Raw genomic sequence first — 21312 nt, forward strand, 5'->3', positions numbered from 1 at the left:
TAAGTTCTAATCCTAACCTGAAGACAAGGTTGTTCTTCTAGGAAGGGGCAATGTTGTGATTTGTGATTGCCTTGGTCACAATTAGAATTAAGTTAGTTGTTATTCTTCTTTTAGGTAGTTTGTTAGATGCCAGTTGGCAAAAGTGTGGGAGCTAGTATATGAAGCAAAAAATGAGTGGATTTTTGTACCAGATCAGTTTTATAGAGATATTAAATACAAAAATATTGAGGTATGCGTAGTAGATAATTTTCTTTGTCTTCAGTCTTGACGAAAAAGTAGCTACAAAACAATCAAAATCAAACACCAAAGCCTCACGCACCCACGAGGAGTTGCCAAAATTTGGTAGAGATGAGGGTATAAATAAGGGATGTGATGTGATAGGTATAAATAGGGTATAATTAAGAGATAATATCTTGGAACGATGATGAGAATATCCCTAATTGATGGTGATAGGGATTCTTACTTGAAGTGTTGATCTTCACTTAGGATTGTATTAAGGGTAATGCTAGGGAGATTAAATTTAGAGACAAAGTTTTGGAAACTTAAAGATATGAAAGTTGATGATTGGTTTATTAGTTAAAATAAATGTACTTACACATTATTTAGTTTGCAAATTTAGTCTCTCTAGCATTACCCATATTCCTTCATTTCCTCTTATCCCCTATCATTCTGTGCTACTTGCAGGCTGAATAAGGACTAAGAATGTTACTTGCAGGTTGAATAAGGACTAAGAATTGGGTAGTATCACGCACAAAGAAAAAAAAGGTGAAGAGATGAGGGAAAGGGGAGGAATGAGTGGGGTGGGGCTTAATAGAAGAGATGACGGGGATGAATCTGGGTTCTTTATTTAATAAGTAATGTTATACTTACTATTTATTTGTATCATCACTTGTACTATCTCTCTAATAAATGTAGGGTTCATCAACGCACGTGGATCTCATTTATAATAAAGACAGTACAAATAATGGTGGAAAGAAACCCGCCCCGGTATAGAATATCTTCACGTGACGGGAGCTTAATTCAAGCCGAACGATCTCCCATTTCGTGCTTAACCGAAACGCAGAGTGGTTCGTAAGCTTTAGATAATCTGTGATTAATCTTACTACTAATCACAATTAGTAGTTGCAATCTCAAATCGCAGCAAGCACACAGACAGAGCGGGAGAAGCTAAAAATGGCGAATGCAATTCGGTTTTTTGAGTTGAACACCGGCGCCAAGATTCCTTCCGTCGGCTTGGGCACATATCGCGCCGATACTCATGTCGTCAGCGACGTCATCGCCGCCGCAATTAAGGTACAGCTGCCGTTTTCTCAGTTTCTCAATCATTATTAATTCTAAATACTGATCAGGAAGATTAAATTACGTGCTTATAATTTGATTAGTCTGAGCTGAATTTTGAGTTGTTTCCTGGTGGGCTCTGTGTGTGTAGATTGGGTATCGTCATATTGATTGTGCTCAGATGTATGGAAATGAGAAGGAGGTAACACAAGAATTCATGCTTTTGTTTCTTATCAATTTTTTGCTTGAACATTTTATATTGTTGGGTACTTTCTTCTAGAAATTGTTGTTTTGGAGAAGAACTTACTGAAACGGGATCCCATGTGGCGGTATTCCAAGCGAATTACGCACAGCTACCTAGGAAATAAATGCATGATAGTATGTAATGGTTTGGGATACAGCCACAATGACATTTCCGTTGTAGGAGAGAAATTGGGTAGGCGGCCGTACCCAAGTTTTTTCTCTAGTTGTAGATTAGTTTCTCCAATTTTTCTTCAATGGTCTAGCTACTAAGTAGTACGGGAATTGAACGCTCAAGATTGAATTGTGGAGATACTATTTTTTCTTACTTACCAATCTAATGGGGTAATAAAGGCGGACTACTCTCAGTAGTCCGGACTATTGAAGACTTACCTTAGTTTCTCTAGTTGTTTTGAGACTTTGAAAAACTTTGTGGTTTATGTATATAGATTGGTGATGCTCTGAAAAAGCTATTTAATGACGGTGTAGTGAAGCGTGAGAACATATGGATCACCTCCAAACTCTGGTTTGTTTTCACTTTCGCTTGGATGCATGATTTCATACTCTGCTCACAAGCTAGTTTGCTCGGCTGTCAATTATCATGGCCTTTACCATCACATTCTAGTTAAGATTCAATTAATGCAGGTGTAGTGATCATGAACCAGAAGATGTACCAAAGGCATTTGATAAGACTTTGCAAGACTTGCAACTTGACTATCTGGATCTTTATCTTGTATGTCCTCCACCTTTAATCTTTCCCTTTTTAGTTTTGCATGCACCAAAAAGACGTCACCAGACAGCGATCCTTCATATTTCTGCTTTACTATTTTGCTTTTGGAGGTAATACATGATCAAGTAATCACATGCCATGTAATAATCAAACCGAATTTGAAGAGACTGAGACTTTGGGAGCTTCACTAGCAAACCTATTAAGTTTTGATGCGTTCATAGAGAGTATTTGAGTTGTTCATTTGCAATCGAATGCGACAAAAATCTTTGATATAGGTGCACTGGCCAGTGAGCATGAAGAAAGGGTCAGTTGGCTCTGATCCTCACAACCTAACCCAACCTAATATACCCAGTACATGGAAAGCAATGGAGGCACTCTTTGATTCTGGCAAGGCCAGGGCCATTGGAGTCTGCAATTTCTCTTCAAAGAAGCTCGGAGATCTGTTGGAGGTGGCACGAATACCTCCTGCAGTTAATCAAGTGGAATTGCACCCTCACTGGCAGCAACTAAAGCTGCATGCTTTCTGTAAATCCAAGGGAATTCACTTAACTGTGAGTATGCTGATATAAAGTCGTTTGTTGTTCTTATAAATAGTAATATCTCCTTAGCAGTTATCTACTGTTATACTACTGATGCCATGACATAAACTTGTGTGAATGCATTGAAAACACAATGTACTAGTTCTCAATCTTTGCCGCAGTGGCTAACTACTGATATATTTGTCCTATTCCAGGGATTTGCACCATTGGCGAGGAACAAGGTCCTTACGAATCCTATTGTGAATTTGGTGGCAGAAAAATTGGGCAAGACTACTGCCCAAGTGACTCTTCGGTGGGGGCTGCAAATGGGCCACAGTCTAGTGCCTAAAAGCACAAATCCAGAAAGGATACGAGAAAATTTTGATATTTTCGATTGGTCTATACCTGAAGACTTGTTTGCCAAGTTTTCTGAAATTAATCAGGCAAGTGCCTTTTCCCCTTCTTTTCATTCCTTATTTCTCGTTCTGTTTGTCCTAGTTTTCGCACTTGATTGTCATTATAAGAGTCAGTCAAGTTTGTTCGATGTATCATTTGATTGACCATATTGATTAGGCACTTGTAAGCTGTGACTTTATGATAGTTTGCATATTCGCAGTTATTCGACCTTGTAAATATAAACTAGAGACATTGGTTTTCTAGTATGCGAAAGGGGTTTAGTTTCTTTTGGATGATTGAATTCAATGTTCTGTTTGATTGATCATGCAGGAGAGGCTTATCAAAGGTACTGGTTTCGTGCATGAGACTCTGGGTGCATACAGGACCATGGAAGAACTATGGGACGGCGAGTAATGAGCAGAACCTTGATGTTAGGAATGTCTTCAGTATAGTAAGTCGGGGAGGATTATGCTGTACGTGAAGATATTGCCGAAGGTCGAAAATGTTGCATCTGTTAGGTGTTGAAATGGTGGAACTGTTCACTGTTGCTTGTTCAATTTTCTTTTCAAACATGCTTTTTTTCTCATGTCTGTACAATGTTACAGAAACCAACTAGTGGTGGTCCGATTTCTCTGCCTTGCCTTAACAATGGCTCGCATAGTCTTTCACAATCACGTTTGCTCCTTTTGCAAAAAAGGAGCCTAGGGGTGAAAATCAAGGTGCAAAAAACACTGGCCATTTCGATAGGAAATTGGGAATGTATTCGTGATTGTTTTGTGACCAAAACAGCGGTTTTTCTTCAATGCTACGTAGCATTAAATAATACAGATAATAATAGATGAAATTGAAAATAGAAGATCTAATTAGTTGTATAAATCAAACATAATATACTCGTGACACTAAATGATACGTAACATTAAAGCCACACCTACTAAAATTGAACACCAACAACAATTTGCTATGTTCTCCTGTATTATTAGTGCCATGAAGTTCATTATTATTATTATTTAATGAGAATATGGGTCTCAAAAGAATTTGAGACGTCTTCAAATATTGTAAAGACAAGTGTCATTTACCAAAAGTTGATTCCTATTAAATTTTCTGCTTTAACAAACTTATATCTCTTCTTCTTCTTCTTCTTCTCCTTTTTTTTTTTTAAATAAAAGGGGGACAACTGATAGTGAACTACGATTATCTACTTCTTTTGAGCCCGAATGAAGCTAATTGGGAATTGCACCCTACATGTGGCAATAATCAAGTATAGTCACATCTTACAAAATATCTAAAGAAATATATCTCAATCAGTGTTGTTGGACTATTTTAGTATGACAATTGCTCAACTCCTTTAGTCCATTTGTTATTCTCCTTAACCACACATTAGACTACATAAAAACAAAAAGTTATGCACACATGTTAAGTAACGATCTGTTTTTAAATAAGCAAGACTTCTTACATGTAAGAAAAACCAAGTATTTCATTCTAAATATCCTCAAATTTAAATTAAATGAGTTCATCAACCGTGACATCCGAGATCACTAATACAAAGCTATATAAAAAAAAATCTTACAAGTAACTTTGTAACTCAAAACGTAATGAAATTGAATTAAAAAACTAGTTTGACTTTGACACTACACCTCGAAAATTCACAAGACATCCTTTCCCTTCCACTTGTCGATTCTCCTAGAAAAAAGATTGACGTCCTTTTATACATGTGGCAATAATCAAGCATATTTATAGCTTACAAAATATTATAAAAATATATCTTAATCAATGTTGTTGGACTATTTTAGTATAAACATTACTCAACCCACCCAACTTCGCTACTAAACATTTCAGCAGCGAAGTCTTGTTCTTGCTCAACTCCTTTAGTCCTTGCACTTAAGGAGTCCATCTGTTATTCTCCTTAACCGCACACTAGACTACATAAAAACAAAAAGTTATGCACACATATCGAGTAATGACCTATTTCTAAAGAAGCAAAACCTCTTACATGTAAAAATACGAAGTATTTTATTCTAAATATTCTCAAATTTAAATAAAATGAGTTCATCAACCGTGACATCCGAGATCACTAATACAAAACTATATAAAATAAGGACGTGGATTGTCTGTCTTTCTCAGCCCATCATCTTCTCATCCCCTCCTATTTATGTGGTCACGGTTAAGCTACGTCAACATTTATATTGATTTTTTTATAGAAATAATAAGACAAAAAGCAATGAGAATATAAAATGTTGACGTGGCTTAACCATAACCATAAAAATAGAAGGGGATATGAAGGGTATGAGATAGGGAGGGCAAACAATCCAAGTCCATAAAATAAAGTCTTACAGGTAACTTTTGTAACTTAAAATGTAATGAAATATAATTTAAAAACTAGTTGGACTTTGACACACCTCGAAATTTCACAAGACTGTTGTGAATAATATGTAAATGGCCCACATAAATAATCTGTTACTATTTATGCATAGTATTTTCACTATTCATTTGTGGAAATTTTGTAAAGTAAATAATGTTGCTACAGTAACCTTTTCCTATCAAATGAAAGCATGTGAAGAAGAGAGGAAGAAGTGAGAGACTCACGGTAGAGAGAGAGAGAGAGAGAGAGAGAGAGAGGAAAGAAGAGGAAGAGAGAAAAGAGAGGAAGATGAGGGGGAGAGTAAAAAGAGTTATTTTTGTACTCTTATTATTTTAGATTATAATGAAAGTATCATTGTTGCCCCGAGGATGTACTCTAGTCACACTGATTGTAGAGGAACCTCGTAAATTTTGTGTCTTGTTTATTTATTTCATTGCACACACCGTCAATTTTACAACAAAGACAACCTTTTCCCTTTCAGTTGTCGAGTCCTCTGAAAAAGATCGACGTCTTTTTTTTTTGTCTTTGGATAAAATGCAAAGAAATAACTAGTTGATAACTCCACCACGTGTTTTACCCTTGGCCACTTGATGACTGGCTTTCACTACGCAAAATCTACGGCTACCAAAGGTGGCGTATTCCATACCAACGGCTCAGATCTCCTTGTGCCATTTGATACCAGGACTCGTGGAACACTACCACATTCAGAAAGTGGAAAAGACTATTTTTGTTGTGGTGTGAGAATAAGTAGCTGTGAAATAAAACAGTACAATGTTTGGTAAACTTTTTTGTAAAAGTGTTTTTGAAAAAGAAAATGGAGCATGATAGTCTTTGATAACTTTTATGTAAAACAGTTATGACTGTCTGAAATGATCAAAAAACGTATAATACTAGATATGTCATTAATTTAATTTTTTTTAACAAATAAAGATGAATTAATAAATATATTTTATTTTTAAAATAAAAATATTTATAAGCTTTATCTTAAATATTTATAATTAAGAAATTTTAAAAAAATATTAATGCCTAAAAATTAATACATCTCTCTCTCTCTCTCTCTCTCTCTCTCTCTCTCTCTCTCTCATCTTCTTCATTCTTGTGTTTTCCCTCCCTTATCCCCTTCACGCTGCAACAGCAGCCAAGGCGCAGCCGTCGCGAACAACCCTCCATTTCCAAGGCGCTGCTCCATTTACTCGTCTGTCATCACCTTCACGAACAACCCTCCATTTCCAATTCCAACCCCATCATCTTCTTCTGGGTTCTGCAAATTCTGGTGGATTATTTGCTACTGCTGCTGCTGCCACTCCCCCATCATCCTTCCCAATCAATTTGCTGAGTTGCTTTTCCTTCAACTCGTTTTTCCTCTTAGGCTAGTGGTCTGTGGACGCGAGGAACGAAAGGGAAGAGAGAGCTTCGGTAATGTTTCTCGAGACTATGAGGGAACGCTTTTCTGGAGAAACACAGAAGATTGCGAGAGAGAGGTAGAAGATGAGGGCATAACTAATGATATAGAGAAAGACGGTAGGATTGGAAAATTGAAAAGTTCATTTATTTTTTACTGTTCACCCGTGTTTTACCAAAATAAGATGTTTCGTTGAAGCTGTTATTTCCAGCTTCTAGTTTTTTTTCACCCATAATTTTGAAAAAAAAAACAAAAAACTGATTTAAAGTGTTTATCAAACACTTAAAATGCTCGAACGTTTTTTTATACATACTTTTTTTTAAGTTAAGCTAAGCCAAACTAAGGCTAAGGGCTAGTTTGGGATTTGAGCTGTGAGAATAAACAGCTGTGAAAAAAAAAAGCAAGTAAATGTTTGGTAAACTATAACAACAACAACAAAGCCTTTTCCCACTAAGTGGGGTCAGCTATATGAATCCTAAAACGCTATTGCGCTCGGTTTTGTGTCATGTCCTTCGTTAGATCCAAGTACTCTAAGTCTTTTCTTAGGGTCTCTTCCAAAGTTTTCCTAGGTCTTCCTCTACCCCTTCGGCCCTGAACCTCTATCCCGTAGTCACATCTTCGAACCGGAGCATCAGTAGACCTTCTTTGCACATGTCCAAACCCATTTTGTGTACATGTTGGTGCTTCACCGCCCAACATTCTATGCCATACAGCATCGCCGGCCTTATTGCCGTCCTATAAAATTTTCCCTTGAGCTTTAGTGGCCTACGACGGTCACACAACACGCCGGATGCACTCTTCCACTTCATCCGTCCAGCTTGTAATTTATGGTTGAGATCTCCATCTAATTCTCCATTCTTTTGCAAGATATAGATCCTAGGTAGCGAAAACGGTCGCTCTTTGGTATTTCCTGATCTTCGATCCTCACCCCTAACTCATTTTGGCCTCCATTTGCACTGAACTTGCACTCCATATATTCTGTCTTTGATCGGCTTAGGCGAAGACCTTTAGATTCCAACACTTCTCTCCAAAGGTTAAGCTTCGCATTTACCCCTCCTGAGTTTCATCTATCAACACTATATCGTTTGCGAAAAGCATACACCAAGGAATATCATCTTGAATATGTCCTGTTAACTCATCCATTACCAACGCAAAAAGGTAATGACTTAAGGATTGTTGATGCACAAAATCAGTGAGGACTTTGGTACAACAGAAAGTATTAAGTTTGTGATCTTCACTAGATTGCTCTGGTCATTAGTGTAGATAAGTATGTAAATGGATAGAGATAGGAAAGCAAACACAAGACGTACGTTGTTCACCCAGATTGGCTACGTCCACGGAGTAGAGGAGTTCTCATTAATTGTGAAGGGTTTACGCAAGTACATAGGTTCAAGCTCTCCTTTAGTGAGTACAAGTGAATGATTTAGTACAAATGACATATGTTCAAGCTCTCGTCTTCACTTGCCTTATCTGTCTCATAGGTAGATGTGGCATCTTCTCTGGAAGTACGCTTCCTCCATCCAGGGGTGGTATCTTTAACTGGTGGAGATGCACAAGGTTATGTATCAATTTCACTTGAAGCTTACTTGTAGTTTCAGGCTTGGTCAAGTGCGATACAAACCATGTAGTGGGAGTCCCCCAAGTCGCCGAGCTAGGGGATCTGCTGAAAGAGGTGACAAACAAGGTAAGCAATCAGAGCTCCAAGCAATCAGTCCCAGATCAGAAGTTTGATTTCGAGTTCCGGCTGATTGTTCTCATTCTCTTTATCTTGCAGGCAGCATGAAGGATAAAGAGAAGAAAATGAGAATATATGATATGAGATACTTTTGCTTTTTAAGAAGTAACTTTCCACAGGCTTATTCTTGAACTAGGCTGGAGGATTGTCTGGTTTCCTCCAGAGTATAAGGCCGACTGAAGAATTTGAGGGTCAAAACAAGTCCATCAAATCTAGAGTACGTTCGACCCTGCTGATATGGGATACTTTTGCTGTTGACAAAGTAGTGGATGTATCGGCACGTGTTCTGTTACGCTTGTCTCCACATGCTTCCTTGTATCCTTCTCACTTTCCCTATCTGTTCCTCAGGCAGATGTGGTATTTTCCCTAGAAGCATAAGATGTTGAAGATGAGTACTCGAGAGCAATGCTAGGTAAGTAATCAGGTAAGGGGTTCCAGGCAGTCAGTTCCTGACTGGAAGCTTGATTCCAAGTGCTGACTGATTGCTCTCTTTCTCCTTGTCTTGCAGGTAAGAACAAGGCCAAAGGAAAAGACAGGGAAAAAGCATGATATGGGATACTCTTGCTTTTAACCTTGATGATATGAGATATTCTTGCTCTGGTGTAGCTTGTTTGCAGAGGTATTATCGGGGGGAAAGAAAGCTGAGTATTTTGAGAGGCTTCGTTGGGAGTGCCCTCTCAGATATGAGGAAGGGTTGAGCATTTTTGCAGGTCTACCTGTCCGTTGAGGATGGAGGTCGACATATATAGGAGTTTCCCTAACAACAAGTAGTAATGTTATTCCTTTACCCTGCTTGGTCATAGCACGGTAGTGGGGGCTGCCAGCTTCACGTGTGTCAGAGCACTTTGAAAAAATGGTCTGTGGTATCGGGAAAGCTGATGTTGCGTGTGAAGATTACAGAAAAGCTTTATCCAAGGAGATCTGGCTCTCGAAGTTGAGAAAGCGGTGCCTCTTCGATTTTCATAGAAGCAATCCTGTCGGGGATCTGGCTCTCAAGATTCGAAGGACAGTGCCTCTTCGATGTTTGAGAGAGCAATCCTGCTGGGAGTCTGACTCTCGAGATTCGGAGAGCGGTGTCTTTTCGATTTTTGAGAAAGTAATCATGTTGGGAGTCTGGCTCTCGAGATTCGGAGGACGGTGCCTCTTCGATTTTGGAGCAAGCAATCTTGGTGGGAGTGTTTTCTCGAATGTAAGTAAAGGTTGGGCATGTTTGCTAGTCTACCTTGCCACAGAGCACAGAGGTTGACACACAGGGACTTTTCAATTATCCAGCAACGGTGTTGTTCCTTTACCCTTGTGGGTAATAATATGGTAGCTAGACCTTCAAAAGTTATGTGTCTAAACTTTGTTAGTGTTGTTTCTTTGCTATTCTTTTACCCTTCTTAGTCATAGCGATGTAGTGGGAGCTGCAAGCTTCACGTGTCTAAACTTTGTCAGAGATCTTTGGCAAAGTTATCTGTGGTACCCATGAGCTAATGGTGCGTGTGGAAAGTGGATGATTGAACAGTAAGATTCACGTGCTTTCTACTTCACCAGAAATCTTTAACAGAATGCCCGTAATTTCAGCAAAGCTGAGTGTGCATGTGACAGGTGCTGACAAGGCTGAAAAAAGCAGGTGCCTCTTCGATTTCTGAGATCGGCCCTCGTGGTCTCTGAGCAGCCCAGCTTTTGAGAAAGCAAGCGCCTCTTCGATTTCTGAGATCGGCCTTCGTGGTCTTTGAGCAGCCCAGCTTTTGAGAAAGCAAACGCCTCTTCGATTTCTGAGATCGGCTCTCGTGGTCTCTGAGCAGCCTAGCTTTTGAGAAAGCAAAAAAAGCAGGTGCCTCTTCGATTTCTGAGATCGGCCATCGTGGTCTTTGAGCAGCCCAGCTTTTGAGAAAGCAAACGCCTCTTCGATTTCTGAGATCGGCTCTCGTGGTCTCTGAGCAGCCTAGCTTTTGAGAAAGCAAACGCCTCTTCGATTTCTGAGCAGGCGCCTCTTTGATTTCTGAAGCTTCGTCGAGTGCAGATTTTTATAGAGGCTGGCATTAAGTTCCAAAGCACACTTGAATCCTCACCAGTAGAAGCTCCCTTCTTGCACTTCTAAGATCTTGATTTGTCCGACCTCTTCTCTCTTAAACACCTTTGAAAATGTCTAACCCATCCGACCGTCGTTTTGACTTGAACCTTGTTGAAGAGGCAACCACGCCTTCTCCAGACAACATATGGCACCCATCCTTCTTATCCCCTACTGGTCATCTTACCGTTGGGGATTCCGTGATGAAGAATGATATGACTGCTGCGGTGGTGGCCAGGAACCTTCTCACTCCCAAAGATAACAGACTACTTTCCAAACGGTCTGATGAGTTGGCTGTTAAGGATTCTCTGGCTCTAAGTGTTCAGTGTGCAGGTTCAGTGTCTAATATGGCCCAGCGCCTATTTGCTCGAACCCGCCAAGTTGAATCATTGGCGGCTGAAGTGATGAGTCTCAAACAGGAGATTAGAGGGCTCAAGCATGAGAATAAACAGTTGCACCGGCTCGCACATGACTATGCTACAAACATGAAAAGGAAGCTTGACCAGATGAAGGAATCTGATGGTCAGGTTTTACTTGATCATCAGCGGTTTGTGGGTTTGTTCCAATGGCATTTATTGCCTTCGTCTTCTGGGGCTGTACCGCGTAATGAAGCTCCAAATGATCAACATTCGATGTCTCCCCCTTCTAGGGTTCTGTCCAGTACTGAGGCTCCGAATGATCTCCCTCTGGTGCCTTCTCTTTCTGGGGCTCTACCGACTGCTGAGACTTCTTCTAAGCAACCTTTGTGAAGGCTCCCACTTGTTTGTTTATTTTGACTCATGTATATGTACATATTTGTAACTTATCAGAGATATCAATAAATAAGCTTTGCTTCATTTCAATGTATTGTGTTAAATACACCAAAGTCTTCTTCACTTAGTGGGGTCGGCTATATGAATCTTAGAACGCCATTGTGCTCGGTCCTCTGTCATGTCCTCCGTTAGATCCAAATACTCTAAGTGTTTTCTTAGAGTCTCTTCCAAAGTTTTCCTAAGTCTTCCTTTACCCCTTCGGCCCTGAACCTCTGTCCCGTAGTCGCATCTTCTAACCGGAGCGTCAGTAGGTCTTCTTTGCAAATGTTTGGTAAACTATAATGGTAAAAATGCTTTTAGCAAAAAAAAAACAGTATTAGAGTGTTTGGTAACTTTTATGTAAAACTGACTAATAAGAACATTAATCATTCATAGAAGAATGTCTAAATTATCAGAAAACTCATCAATCATTCATAGAAAAATCACAGATTGCAAAAACACATACTAAAATCCATATCTTTATGTATCCAATTTTTCAAAATAATAGAGAGGAAGATGACTTGGCTTGCTGGTTTAGTTGATGTCAGTGTCACCGAAATCGTCCTTGAAGTAAGTGAAGAAATCGGCATTGGCTAGCTTGCTTTCACCCGTTAGGGTGTCGCGGAATGCCTCAAGTCGGTTGATGAGACAAACTCTCTTGTCAAACAGCTGTAAACGAAGACGTATCGGCTTCCGTCAAACGGTAGTAAACGATGACGTATCGGCTTATGTCAAACGGTCGTAAACGATGACGTATCGGATTCTCTCCCGCCGGCTCCTTTATATACGAGCTTGAAGTCGCCTTTCATGGAGATCACTCGCTGTCTCTCTCTCTCTGTACACTTCACTCTCTCGCTCCGGAGAAATGGCCGACGACATTCGTTTCTTCGAGCTGAACACCGGTGCTAAGATCCCGTCGATAGGGTTGGGGACCTGGCAGTCCAGCCCTGGCGTCGTCGGCGACGCCGTTCACGCTGCCGTCAAGGTATTTTTCTTTCCCTTACTTTACTCATATCATTTTGTGTTTCTTCTAACTGAAAAATCGAACATTGGCGGAAGATAAGTGAATTTGTGGTTTTAATAATTGCAGGCGGGGTATCGGCATATTGATTGTGCTCAAATCTACGGCAATGAGAAGGAGGTAATTGCACTTGCTTTTTACTAAGTTAGTTATTTAAGTCCTCGTTTGTTAACCATTTGGTTTTTAGTTTTTAGATTACGATTTTTGTGCTAGAGATAGAGGGATCTGTATCTAACAGAATTAAGAAGGAAAACTAAGAACTAAATATGAAATTGTTATCAAACGAGCTCTAAACATTTGTTGCAGGTTTCGTTACAAGAAAATTGCTCCCAGCACCTGCAAACATTCGGGTTTTAACTGTTTTTTTTTTCATTTCCGAGAGCTGATTGATTGCCTTGCATTGCCTCTTAAATTTAATTAATTTGCGGGCATTTCTAGGTATTCAAATCCAGATAAAAGTTGGAATTATTCATGTTAGACTAATTCTTTGAGTGGTTACCAGAATATGGTTTAACCAACATGTTTTTGTTTCTTGTAGATTGGTTTGGTTCTGAAGAAAATGTTTGAAGATGGCGTGGTGAAGCGCGAGGATTTGTGGATTACCTCCAAACTCTGGTTTGTTTAATGCTAATTTAACTGAGTACTAGATCTCGAGGAATTTCCATGAGGGCATGATGAAATGGAATGACTGTTTCGGTTGTTTATCCGCAGGAATACTGATCATGCTCCAGAAGATGTACCAGAGGCATTGGACAGGACTCTGAGAGACTTGCAACTGGATTATGTTGACTTGTACCTTGTACGTATTACCTGTCTAGATCTTTCTCTCGAGTCATGCCTGTTAGAGTCTGATACTAAATTGTACACATTTTGTTTTATAATTTAGTTAGTGCAGAGGTCCTTTTGAAGGAATGGAATGGTAGCCTGTTTTCCGTAGTATGATCTTATAAGTTACCTTCAAATGCATTGATTCCTTCTGAGTCTGGCTATGTTACCTGCATTTTGCTAATCATCTTGAATTCGTTGTGGTATTCTGTGGACGTTATTATGCTGTAACTAATGAACCTGCTGAAAATTTTGAAGATACACTGGCCAATCCGGATGAAGAAGGGGTCAGGAGCAAGTTTTAACCTTGAAAACTTTATTGACCCTGATATCCCTGCGACTTGGAGAGCAATGGAAACACTCTATGATTCGGGAAAGGCTCGAGCTATTGGTGTATGCAATTTCTCCACAAAAAAGCTGTCAGATTTGCTGGATATTGCACGTGTTCCTCCTGCTGTTGACCAAGTGGAGTGCCATCCTTCGTGGCAGCAGGACAAGCTACGTTCTTTCTGTAAATCCAAGGGAGTTCACCTTTCTGTGAGTATGCAAATACTGAATCGCATCGTCTGTGTCTTGAGTAGTTACAACATACCTGTCTGTGATTGGGTAATAGTTTATTTAATTTACTTGGCATGTTCAAATGGGAGATAATCATATATTTTGCTTTCAGGGATATTCACCACTGGGCTCTCCTGGAACAACATGGATCAAAAGTGAAGTCCTTAAGAATCCGATTCTTGCAACAGTCGCTGAGAAATTAGGCAAAACTCCGGCACAAGTTGCTCTTCGTTGGGGACTGCAAAAGGGTCATAGTGTTCTTCCCAAGAGTACCAATGAAGCGAGGATCAAGGAGAACATTGATGTGTTTGGTTGGTCTATCCCAGATGACTTGTTCGCCAAGTTTTCTGAAATTGAGCAGGTAAGTCGTCACTGGAATTGATTCTTCTCTATTCTCACTGCTATTAGTGCCCTAACTTACCTACGGGGAGGATGCCATTGTTGCGTTATCCCGAGCGAATCATGCACTACTAATTTCTATGTAGTCTTTTCTCCCAACTAACTACATTGATTTCAAATTATGCAGGCAAGACTGATCAGATGGCTCTCACCTGTTCATCATACTTCTGGTCCGTACAGGAGTTTGGAGGAATTCTGGGACGGTGAAATCTAGATTCTAGAAAGGCTGATGAACCTTTAAGTGGTTTGCTACATGTAATGTAATAGTAACTTAATATTAAAGAATAATGTAGATTCTAGAAAGGTTGATGAACCTTTAAGTAGTCTTCTACATGTAATGTAATAGTAACTTAATATTAAAAAAATAATGTAGATTGTGATATGTAACGTAATAAGAATGTAACATAAGAGAATATCGTTGATTGTGATTTGCCTTTACATCAACTTCGGCTTCTTCAAATACATAGAGCTAATTGTTTTTATCTAGAAAATTGAGTCTGCGTTGAAATTTGGAGGTGAAGATATTGCCCAAGGTTGAAAATGTGCTCATAATCTTTCACACTCACTATCCTTCAACGACTCATAATACTAAAATAAAAGTGCGTTCCATAAAAAAATTTCTTTAACATTAAAGAATATAACAAATAAATAAATATTTAAATTCAAAACGCAATGACTTAAGGTGAACACACCATCGACGAGCTATTTAATTTGAGAAAGACTAGTTTGACTTCGACACACCTCGAAAATTCACCATACATCCTTTCCCTTCCGATTGTAGAGACTCCTAGTAAAAGATGGACGTCCTTTTTAATGTCTTGAATAAAAGGCAAAGAAATAGCTTGTTGATAACTCCACCACGTGTCATATCCTTAGCCCCACGAGACTACGCAATATCTACGGCTACCAAAAGTGTCATATTCCATATCAACGGCTCAGATATCCCGGTGCCATCTGATACCAGGACCATTTGAGCACTAACCACATTCTTCCGGAAAACGGAAAAAGTAACAGTCCCTTGTCAAACGGTTGTAAACGATGACGTATGTCACGTATCCACTACTCCCCGTTTCGTATCAGATGTTTTTAAAATTAAAATTAAAATTATTAGATAAAATATTTTTTTTATTTTTGAAGTATATGAAAGACGCACGCGCATCCAAACGATGTTTTATAAATGAGCTTGAAATCGCCTTTCATCTAGATCTCTCTCTACATTTCGCTCTCTCGCTCCGGAGAAATGGCGGACGACATTCGCTTCTTCGAGCTGAACACCGGCGCTAAGATCCCGTCGATAGGGTTGGGGACCTGGCAGGCAAGCCCTGGCCTTGTCGGCGAAGCAGTCCACGCCGCCATCAAGGTACTTTCTTTCCATTGCTTTACTCATTATTTTGTGTTTTTCTCTAACTGAAAATTCGAAGATTTGCGGAAGATAAGTGAATTTGTGGTTTTAATAATTTCAGGCAGGGTATCGGCATATTGATTGTGCTCAAATCTACGGCAATGAGAAGGAGGTAATTGCAACTGCTTTTTACTAAACGAAGTCCTCGTTTGTTAACTATTTCGTTTTTAGTTTTTACTTCACGATTTTTTAAGTAGAGGTAGAGAGAAAATACATGCGCCAGGCGGAAAAAGAGTTGAGAAAAATGCTCCAAGTAACGGTATAAGTTTTTTTTTTTTTTTTTTTTTTCTGAGCGGATTAATTGCCTTGCATTACCTCTTAAATTCAATTACTTTACGGGCATTTCTAGGTATTCAAGTCCAGATAAAAGTTGAAATTATTCATGTTAGACTCATTCTTTGAAGATGTTTGAGTGGTTACCAGAATTTGGTTTGACCAACATGTTCTTATTTCCTGTAGATTGGTTTGGTGCTGAAGAAACTGTTTGAAGATGGTGTGGTGAAGCGCGAGGATTTGTGGATTACGTCCAAACTCTGGTTTGTTTAATGCTTATTTAACTGAGTACTAGATCTCGAGGAATTTCCATGAGGGCGTGATGAAATGGAATGACTGTTTCGGTTGTTTATCCACAGGAATACTGATCATGCTCCAGAAGATGTACCAGAGGCATTGGACAGGACTCTGAGAGACTTGCAACTGGATTATGTTGACTTGTACCTTGTACGTATTACATGGCCAGATCTTGTTCTCGAGTCATGCCTGTTAGAGTTTGATATAAATTGTACGCATTTTGTTTTTAAATTTACTGAAAGCGGAGGTCCTTTTGAAGGAGTGGACTGGTCTGGCTATATTACCTGCATTTTGCTATATATTATCAGGATAAAATCACAGATAATTAGCCTCATCTTGGATTCATTGTGGCATTTTGTTGGAGTTATTAAGCTGTAACTAATGAACCTGCTGAAAATTTTGAAGATGCACTGGCCAGTCCGGATGAAGAAGGGATCAGTAGGTTTTAAGCCTGAAAATATTATTGACCCTGATGTCCCTGCAACTTGGAGAGCAATGGAAACACTCTATGATTCGGGAAAGGCTCGAGCTATTGGTGTGAGCAATTTCTCCACAAAAAAGCTGTCAGATTTGCTGGATGTCGCACGTGTTCCTCCTGCTGTTGACCAAGTGGAGTGCCATCCCTCGTGGCAGCAGGACAAGCTACGTTCTTTCTGTAAATCCAAGGGAGTTCACCTTTCTGTGAGTATGCAAATACTGAATAATTCAAGGGAGTTCAGTCTGAATTGCATTGTCTGTGTCTTGAGTAGTTACAACATACCTGTGTGTACTTGGGTAATTGTTTATCTAATTTACTTTGGCGTGTTTAAATGGGAGATATCATATATTTTTGCTCTCAGGGATATTCCCCACTGGGCTCTCCTGGAACAACATGGATCAAAAGTGAAGTCCTTAAGAATCCGATTCTTGTGACAGTCGCTGAGAAATTAGGCAAAACTCCTGCACAAGTTGCTCTCCGTTGGGGACTGCAAAAGGGTCATAGTGTTCTTCCCAAGAGTACCAATGAAGCGAGGATCAAGGAGAACCTTGATGTGTTTGGCTGGTCTATCCCAGACGACTTGTTCGCCAAGTTTTCTGAAATTGAGCAGGTAAGTTGTCACCGGAATTGATTCTCTATTCTCGCTGCTATCAGTAACCTAACTAACCTTCAAGGAGGATGCCATTATTGCGGTATCCCGAGCGAATCATGCACTAATAATTGCTATGTAGTGTTTTCTCCTAACTAATTACATTGATTTCCAAATTATGCAGGCAAGACTGATCAGAGGGGCCACATTTGTTCATGACACTTTTGGTCCCTACAGGAGTTTAGAGGAATTCTGGGACGGTGAAATCTAGATTCTAGAGAGGGATGAATCATGAATGCTTTCGTGGAAGAGATTCTGGGGGCATTTTTTATGTAATAAATTATGATTAGTGTGACCGTTGATGTCCTAAATAACGATTAGCTTGATTACGCTACTTGCAACTTTCAGCATTTTGTTTGTCTTGATTGCCTATTGCTCAGATTTGGCTTGACGGTATCTATGTTTGGTAATTATTTTGTTCTTAGTTTTTGGATTTTGTTGAGTATCTCACAACCAAAGTCGAGCACAAAAACCTACAGCACTTGTGACCAATTGATTTTAGATCGAATGTTCATTGTAACATCCAACCTCGTCTGGGGAAGTGGATCATGTAAGCCTTATATGTATATATTCTTATCTCTTCCTAGCACGAGGGCTTTTGAGAACTCACTGGTTTCGGATTCCAAAATTGTCACATCCTGGCCCAGGCTCCCACCACATCTCGGGCTCGACTCCGTCGTAGTACGATATTGTCCGCTTTGGGCTTTGATCACGCTCTTACGGTTTTGTTTTTAGGAACTCACACGAGAACTTCCCAGTGGGTCACCCATCATGGGATTGCTCTCGTGCAAACTTGCTCAACTTCGGAGTTCCGATGGAATCCGAAGCCGGTGAGTTCCCAAAAGACATTGTGCTAGGTAGAGATAAGAATATACATATAAGGTTTACAGGATCCTCACCCTTGAACGATGTGGGATTTTACAATCCACCCCCCTTGGGTCCGACATCCTCGTCGGCACATTATTGACCAAGGATTGATTCTGATACCAAATTATCACATCCCGGCCTGGGATGTGGTGGGGGCCAGATGTGACAAATTGTTATCACGCCATCCAATAAGAGTTGAGAAATTGACCAAAATGATCAATTTTTCAAAGAGTTTTTTAGTCTTCTGTAACTGATAGTTACATGTCATTATATGATTACAATTTCCCTATTTTCTTTACCGGTGGGTGATTTTTCTTAATTATTTGGTGGACTACATACATATAGCTAATCTTAATCTATACATGTATATATAAACGGAGAAGGTAAAAAATTTGAAGATTTCATAACATTTAAATTCCCCTTCTCCCATTAAGATTAAAAAAAAATTAAAATCACGTATGTTGGGGGTTACGTTCATTATTTTTAAAAGTATATTTTATTAAAAAAATACTTAAAATAAGTATAAATTTAAATCTATATATAAAGGGAGAAGGTGAAACTAAATTTTTGATCGTTTGATCAAATAAATTGAAAAAGACCAATGACAAAAATTAACAAAGTTTGTTAGAAGTAAAAATGAGTGTGAATAGCACTTTCCAAAAGAAAAGTCACGTAATGAGAGTGAGGATTGTTATGTTCATTATTTTTCAAAATACTATTTTTAAAAAACAATTAAAAAAAAGGCAATTGCCAAATATGTGGCAAGAGGGTAGTTTTCGATTAAAAAAGGGATTAGGGAAAAATTGGATTTGAAAATTTTCCTCCAACCAAACCACCAATAGCTTCCCATCTGTTCATTTCGTCCCCGGCAGCCCTCACTGTGGCAGTGGTCGGTGGAAAATTTGTCCTTTTTCTTTCTATTTCTTCCTATCGCTCCTTTTGCTACCTCTTCCCTCATCTTTCCTTCCGGATTTACCTTGTCCTTTAAACCTCATGGGCGTCCATCTTCTTCGACCACTTTCAACCCGATCTGTTGTCAACTTTCAACGCAGTTTGATGAGATCTTTCAATTTAGGGTGTGTAGAGTTCTGGTGGTCACGCCGTCTCGAGTGTTTACAACACCACCTCCTTCTCTCTGTATGCTTTTGTTGGCAATGTTGTTCATGGTAATCCTACGGATTTCTATCAATTTCTGACTAAGATCGGTGCGGCGTTCATGGCTAGGCGATGGGGTATTACTTCAGAGCAAGTTCACCCATAAGGACTTTGTGCCAGCACCCAGCCCATTTATCCACTCCAATGAACAGTAACAGACTTCAATTAACAATAATAGGTCAATGTATCTCCACCCCTAAAAAAATGCGCTAGCACATAGTAAAAAAATGCGATGGCACAAACGATCTCCACCCCTACAAAATGCGTTGGCACCCAGCCCATTTAAAATATTTTTAAATTTTTTCTAAAAAAATAAAATAGTTTTAATTTCGGATAGGATTTTTAACCAATCTCGTCACGCCACGTGTCATTATCCGAACGTACTATTTTGTGAATAGATTTCCGCTAAGATTTTCAACCAATCCCGACACGCCACGTGTCACTTCCATTTTACAATAATTTAGCCAAGATTTCGATAAGATTTTCAACCAATCACGTCATGCCACGTGTTATTATCCGAACGTACTATTTTGTGGATAGATTTCCGATAATATTTTTTACCAATCCCGATGCGCCACGTGTCACTTCCGGTTTACAATAATTTAGCCAAGATTTCGATAAGATTTTCAACTCTACATCCCTACATCCATCCTCACACCAAGCTCAATCCTTCTTTTTAGCTCAGAATCCTTGTTAATCGTTTTCAAATCTTGAGTTCTTATTACAATGTCTTCTTCAAGTAGAGTGTATAAACAGTTGCAGAAGCAACAGAAAAGGTTGTTGGCACAACAGGCAAAATTGGCCAATCTTGAGGAAAGTGGAGGTGGAGATAAGGCTTTCTTCATGGAGGAGGATGCGGATGATCACCATAGAAGGCAGAGGGCCTCACATTCCCGCCGTGTCATGGAAGTCGTGGGTCAAATAGCCAAACCAAGATGTGCTGCAAACCTCGATAGAAAAAAGGAAAGACGAGGTAAAGATCTCTTGGAAGATTATTTTATTCCCAACAGCATATTCCCTGATCATGTTTTTAGATGTCATTTTAGAATGCAACGAAATTTGTTCGACAAAATCATGAGTGCTATTTGCAACCATGATCCATACTTTGTGCAAAAAGATGATGTTTTTCATGTTCTAGGTCTTATTCCCAAGCAAAAAATTACGGCCTCCTTACGAATGCTTGCATATGGAGCATCTGCATATCAAGTGGATGAGATCGCGAGGATGGGAAGAACAACTGTTCTGGAGTCCCTGATGCCGTTTTGCTCTGCAATTGAAGCCCTCTACACCAATGAGTACCTCCGGACACCCACGCCAAGGGACATGCGAAGGCTTCTGAGGAAAGGTGAGATGCGAGACTTCCCCGGCATGATTGGAAGCATCGACTGCATGCACTGGACTTGGAAAAACTGTCCAAGTGCGTGGCAAGGAGCTTATGGCGACAGAAAATGAGCCAAAAGCATCATTTTGGAAGCGGCGGCTTCATTTGATGCATGCTTTTTTGTGTGTTCCAAGAGCTCAGAATGACCTAAATGTCCTTGCCCAATCTTCAGTGTTCGACGAACTGCTGCAAGAAAAATCGCTGAGATGCACATATTGGGTTAATGGTATCCAATACGAGGGATTATATTACCTTGTAGATGGCATTTACCCAAGGTGGTCAACATTTGTCAAAACAGTGCCACATCCACAGACTGAAAAGGAAAAACACTTTGCAAAATGTCAAGAAGGGTGTAGGAAGGATGTCGAGCGTTGTTTTGGTATCCTGCAATTGGGCGATTGTCAGGGTTGCAGCTAGAATGTTTGATGTCGAGGCTCTTCGATCCATCATGATGACGTGTATTATTCTCCACAACATGATTGTTGAAGATGAGTATGATTAT

At 39.6% G+C, this 21312-nt stretch overlaps 3 protein-coding genes across 4 annotated transcripts; all 3 read left to right on the forward strand.

Annotated features, from left to right (window-relative positions):
* The first annotated feature begins 889 nt into the window (after positions 1-889).
* Positions 890-4018, forward strand: LOC126594185 (NADPH-dependent aldo-keto reductase, chloroplastic-like). Of its 2 annotated transcripts, none has more exons than XM_050260404.1 (8): positions 890-1067; positions 1142-1293; positions 1430-1480; positions 1968-2044; positions 2164-2251; positions 2524-2799; positions 2982-3209; positions 3493-4018. In XM_050260404.1, the coding sequence occupies exons 1-8, from the start codon at positions 965-967 to the stop codon at positions 3574-3576; spliced, it is 1059 nt and encodes a 352-aa protein (XP_050116361.1). In that variant the 5' UTR covers positions 890-964; the 3' UTR covers positions 3577-4018. The 2 variants fall into 2 exon arrangements, with proteins under 2 accessions (XP_050116361.1, XP_050116362.1); XM_050260405.1 differs by having other exon boundaries at positions 925-1067; positions 1123-1293.
* Positions 4019-12297: 8279 nt separating this feature from the next.
* LOC126594187 (NADPH-dependent aldo-keto reductase, chloroplastic-like) lies at positions 12298-14752 on the forward strand. Its single transcript, XM_050260407.1, has 7 exons — positions 12298-12490; positions 12596-12646; positions 13065-13141; positions 13238-13325; positions 13610-13888; positions 14022-14270; positions 14436-14752. Exons 1-7 carry the CDS (start codon positions 12371-12373, stop codon positions 14520-14522), a joined length of 951 nt encoding a protein of 316 aa, XP_050116364.1. The 5' UTR covers positions 12298-12370; the 3' UTR covers positions 14523-14752.
* A 713-nt stretch (positions 14753-15465) lies between these two features.
* Positions 15466-17831, forward strand: LOC126594188 (NADPH-dependent aldo-keto reductase, chloroplastic-like). Its single transcript, XM_050260409.1, has 7 exons — positions 15466-15668; positions 15772-15822; positions 16170-16246; positions 16343-16430; positions 16686-16961; positions 17120-17368; positions 17532-17831. Exons 1-7 carry the CDS (start codon positions 15549-15551, stop codon positions 17616-17618), a joined length of 948 nt encoding a protein of 315 aa, XP_050116366.1. The 5' UTR covers positions 15466-15548; the 3' UTR covers positions 17619-17831.
* The last annotated feature ends 3481 nt before the right edge of the window (positions 17832-21312 follow it).

The sequence above is a fragment of the Malus sylvestris genome, chromosome 12 (assembly GCF_916048215.2).
Source record: "Malus sylvestris chromosome 12, drMalSylv7.2, whole genome shotgun sequence".
NCBI lineage: Eukaryota > Viridiplantae > Streptophyta > Magnoliopsida > Rosales > Rosaceae > Malus > Malus sylvestris.

What these genes read in the sequence shown, in the direction of transcription:
- LOC126594188 (XM_050260409.1), top strand. Translation starts at nt 15,549, where the DNA reads ATGGCGGACGACATTCGCTTCTTCGAGCTGAACACCGGCGCTAAGATC. An exon ending in TCTACGGCAATGAGAAGGAG is followed by an intron (nt 15,823 to 16,169) that starts GTAATTGCAACT and finishes TATTTCCTGTAG; the next exon opens with ATTGGTTTGGTGCTGAAGAA. An exon ending in ATTATGTTGACTTGTACCTT is followed by an intron (nt 16,431 to 16,685) that starts GTACGTATTACA and finishes AAAATTTTGAAG; the next exon opens with ATGCACTGGCCAGTCCGGAT.
- LOC126594185 (XM_050260404.1), top strand. Translation starts at nt 965, where the DNA reads ATGGTGGAAAGAAACCCGCCCCGGTATAGAATATCTTCACGTGACGGG. An exon ending in TCATCGCCGCCGCAATTAAG is followed by an intron (nt 1,294 to 1,429) that starts GTACAGCTGCCG and finishes CTGTGTGTGTAG; the next exon opens with ATTGGGTATCGTCATATTGA. An exon ending in TGTATGGAAATGAGAAGGAG is followed by an intron (nt 1,481 to 1,967) that starts GTAACACAAGAA and finishes TTATGTATATAG; the next exon opens with ATTGGTGATGCTCTGAAAAA.
- LOC126594187 (XM_050260407.1), top strand. Translation starts at nt 12,371, where the DNA reads ATGGCCGACGACATTCGTTTCTTCGAGCTGAACACCGGTGCTAAGATC. An exon ending in TCTACGGCAATGAGAAGGAG is followed by an intron (nt 12,647 to 13,064) that starts GTAATTGCACTT and finishes TGTTTCTTGTAG; the next exon opens with ATTGGTTTGGTTCTGAAGAA. An exon ending in TGGATTACCTCCAAACTCTG is followed by an intron (nt 13,142 to 13,237) that starts GTTTGTTTAATG and finishes GTTTATCCGCAG; the next exon opens with GAATACTGATCATGCTCCAG.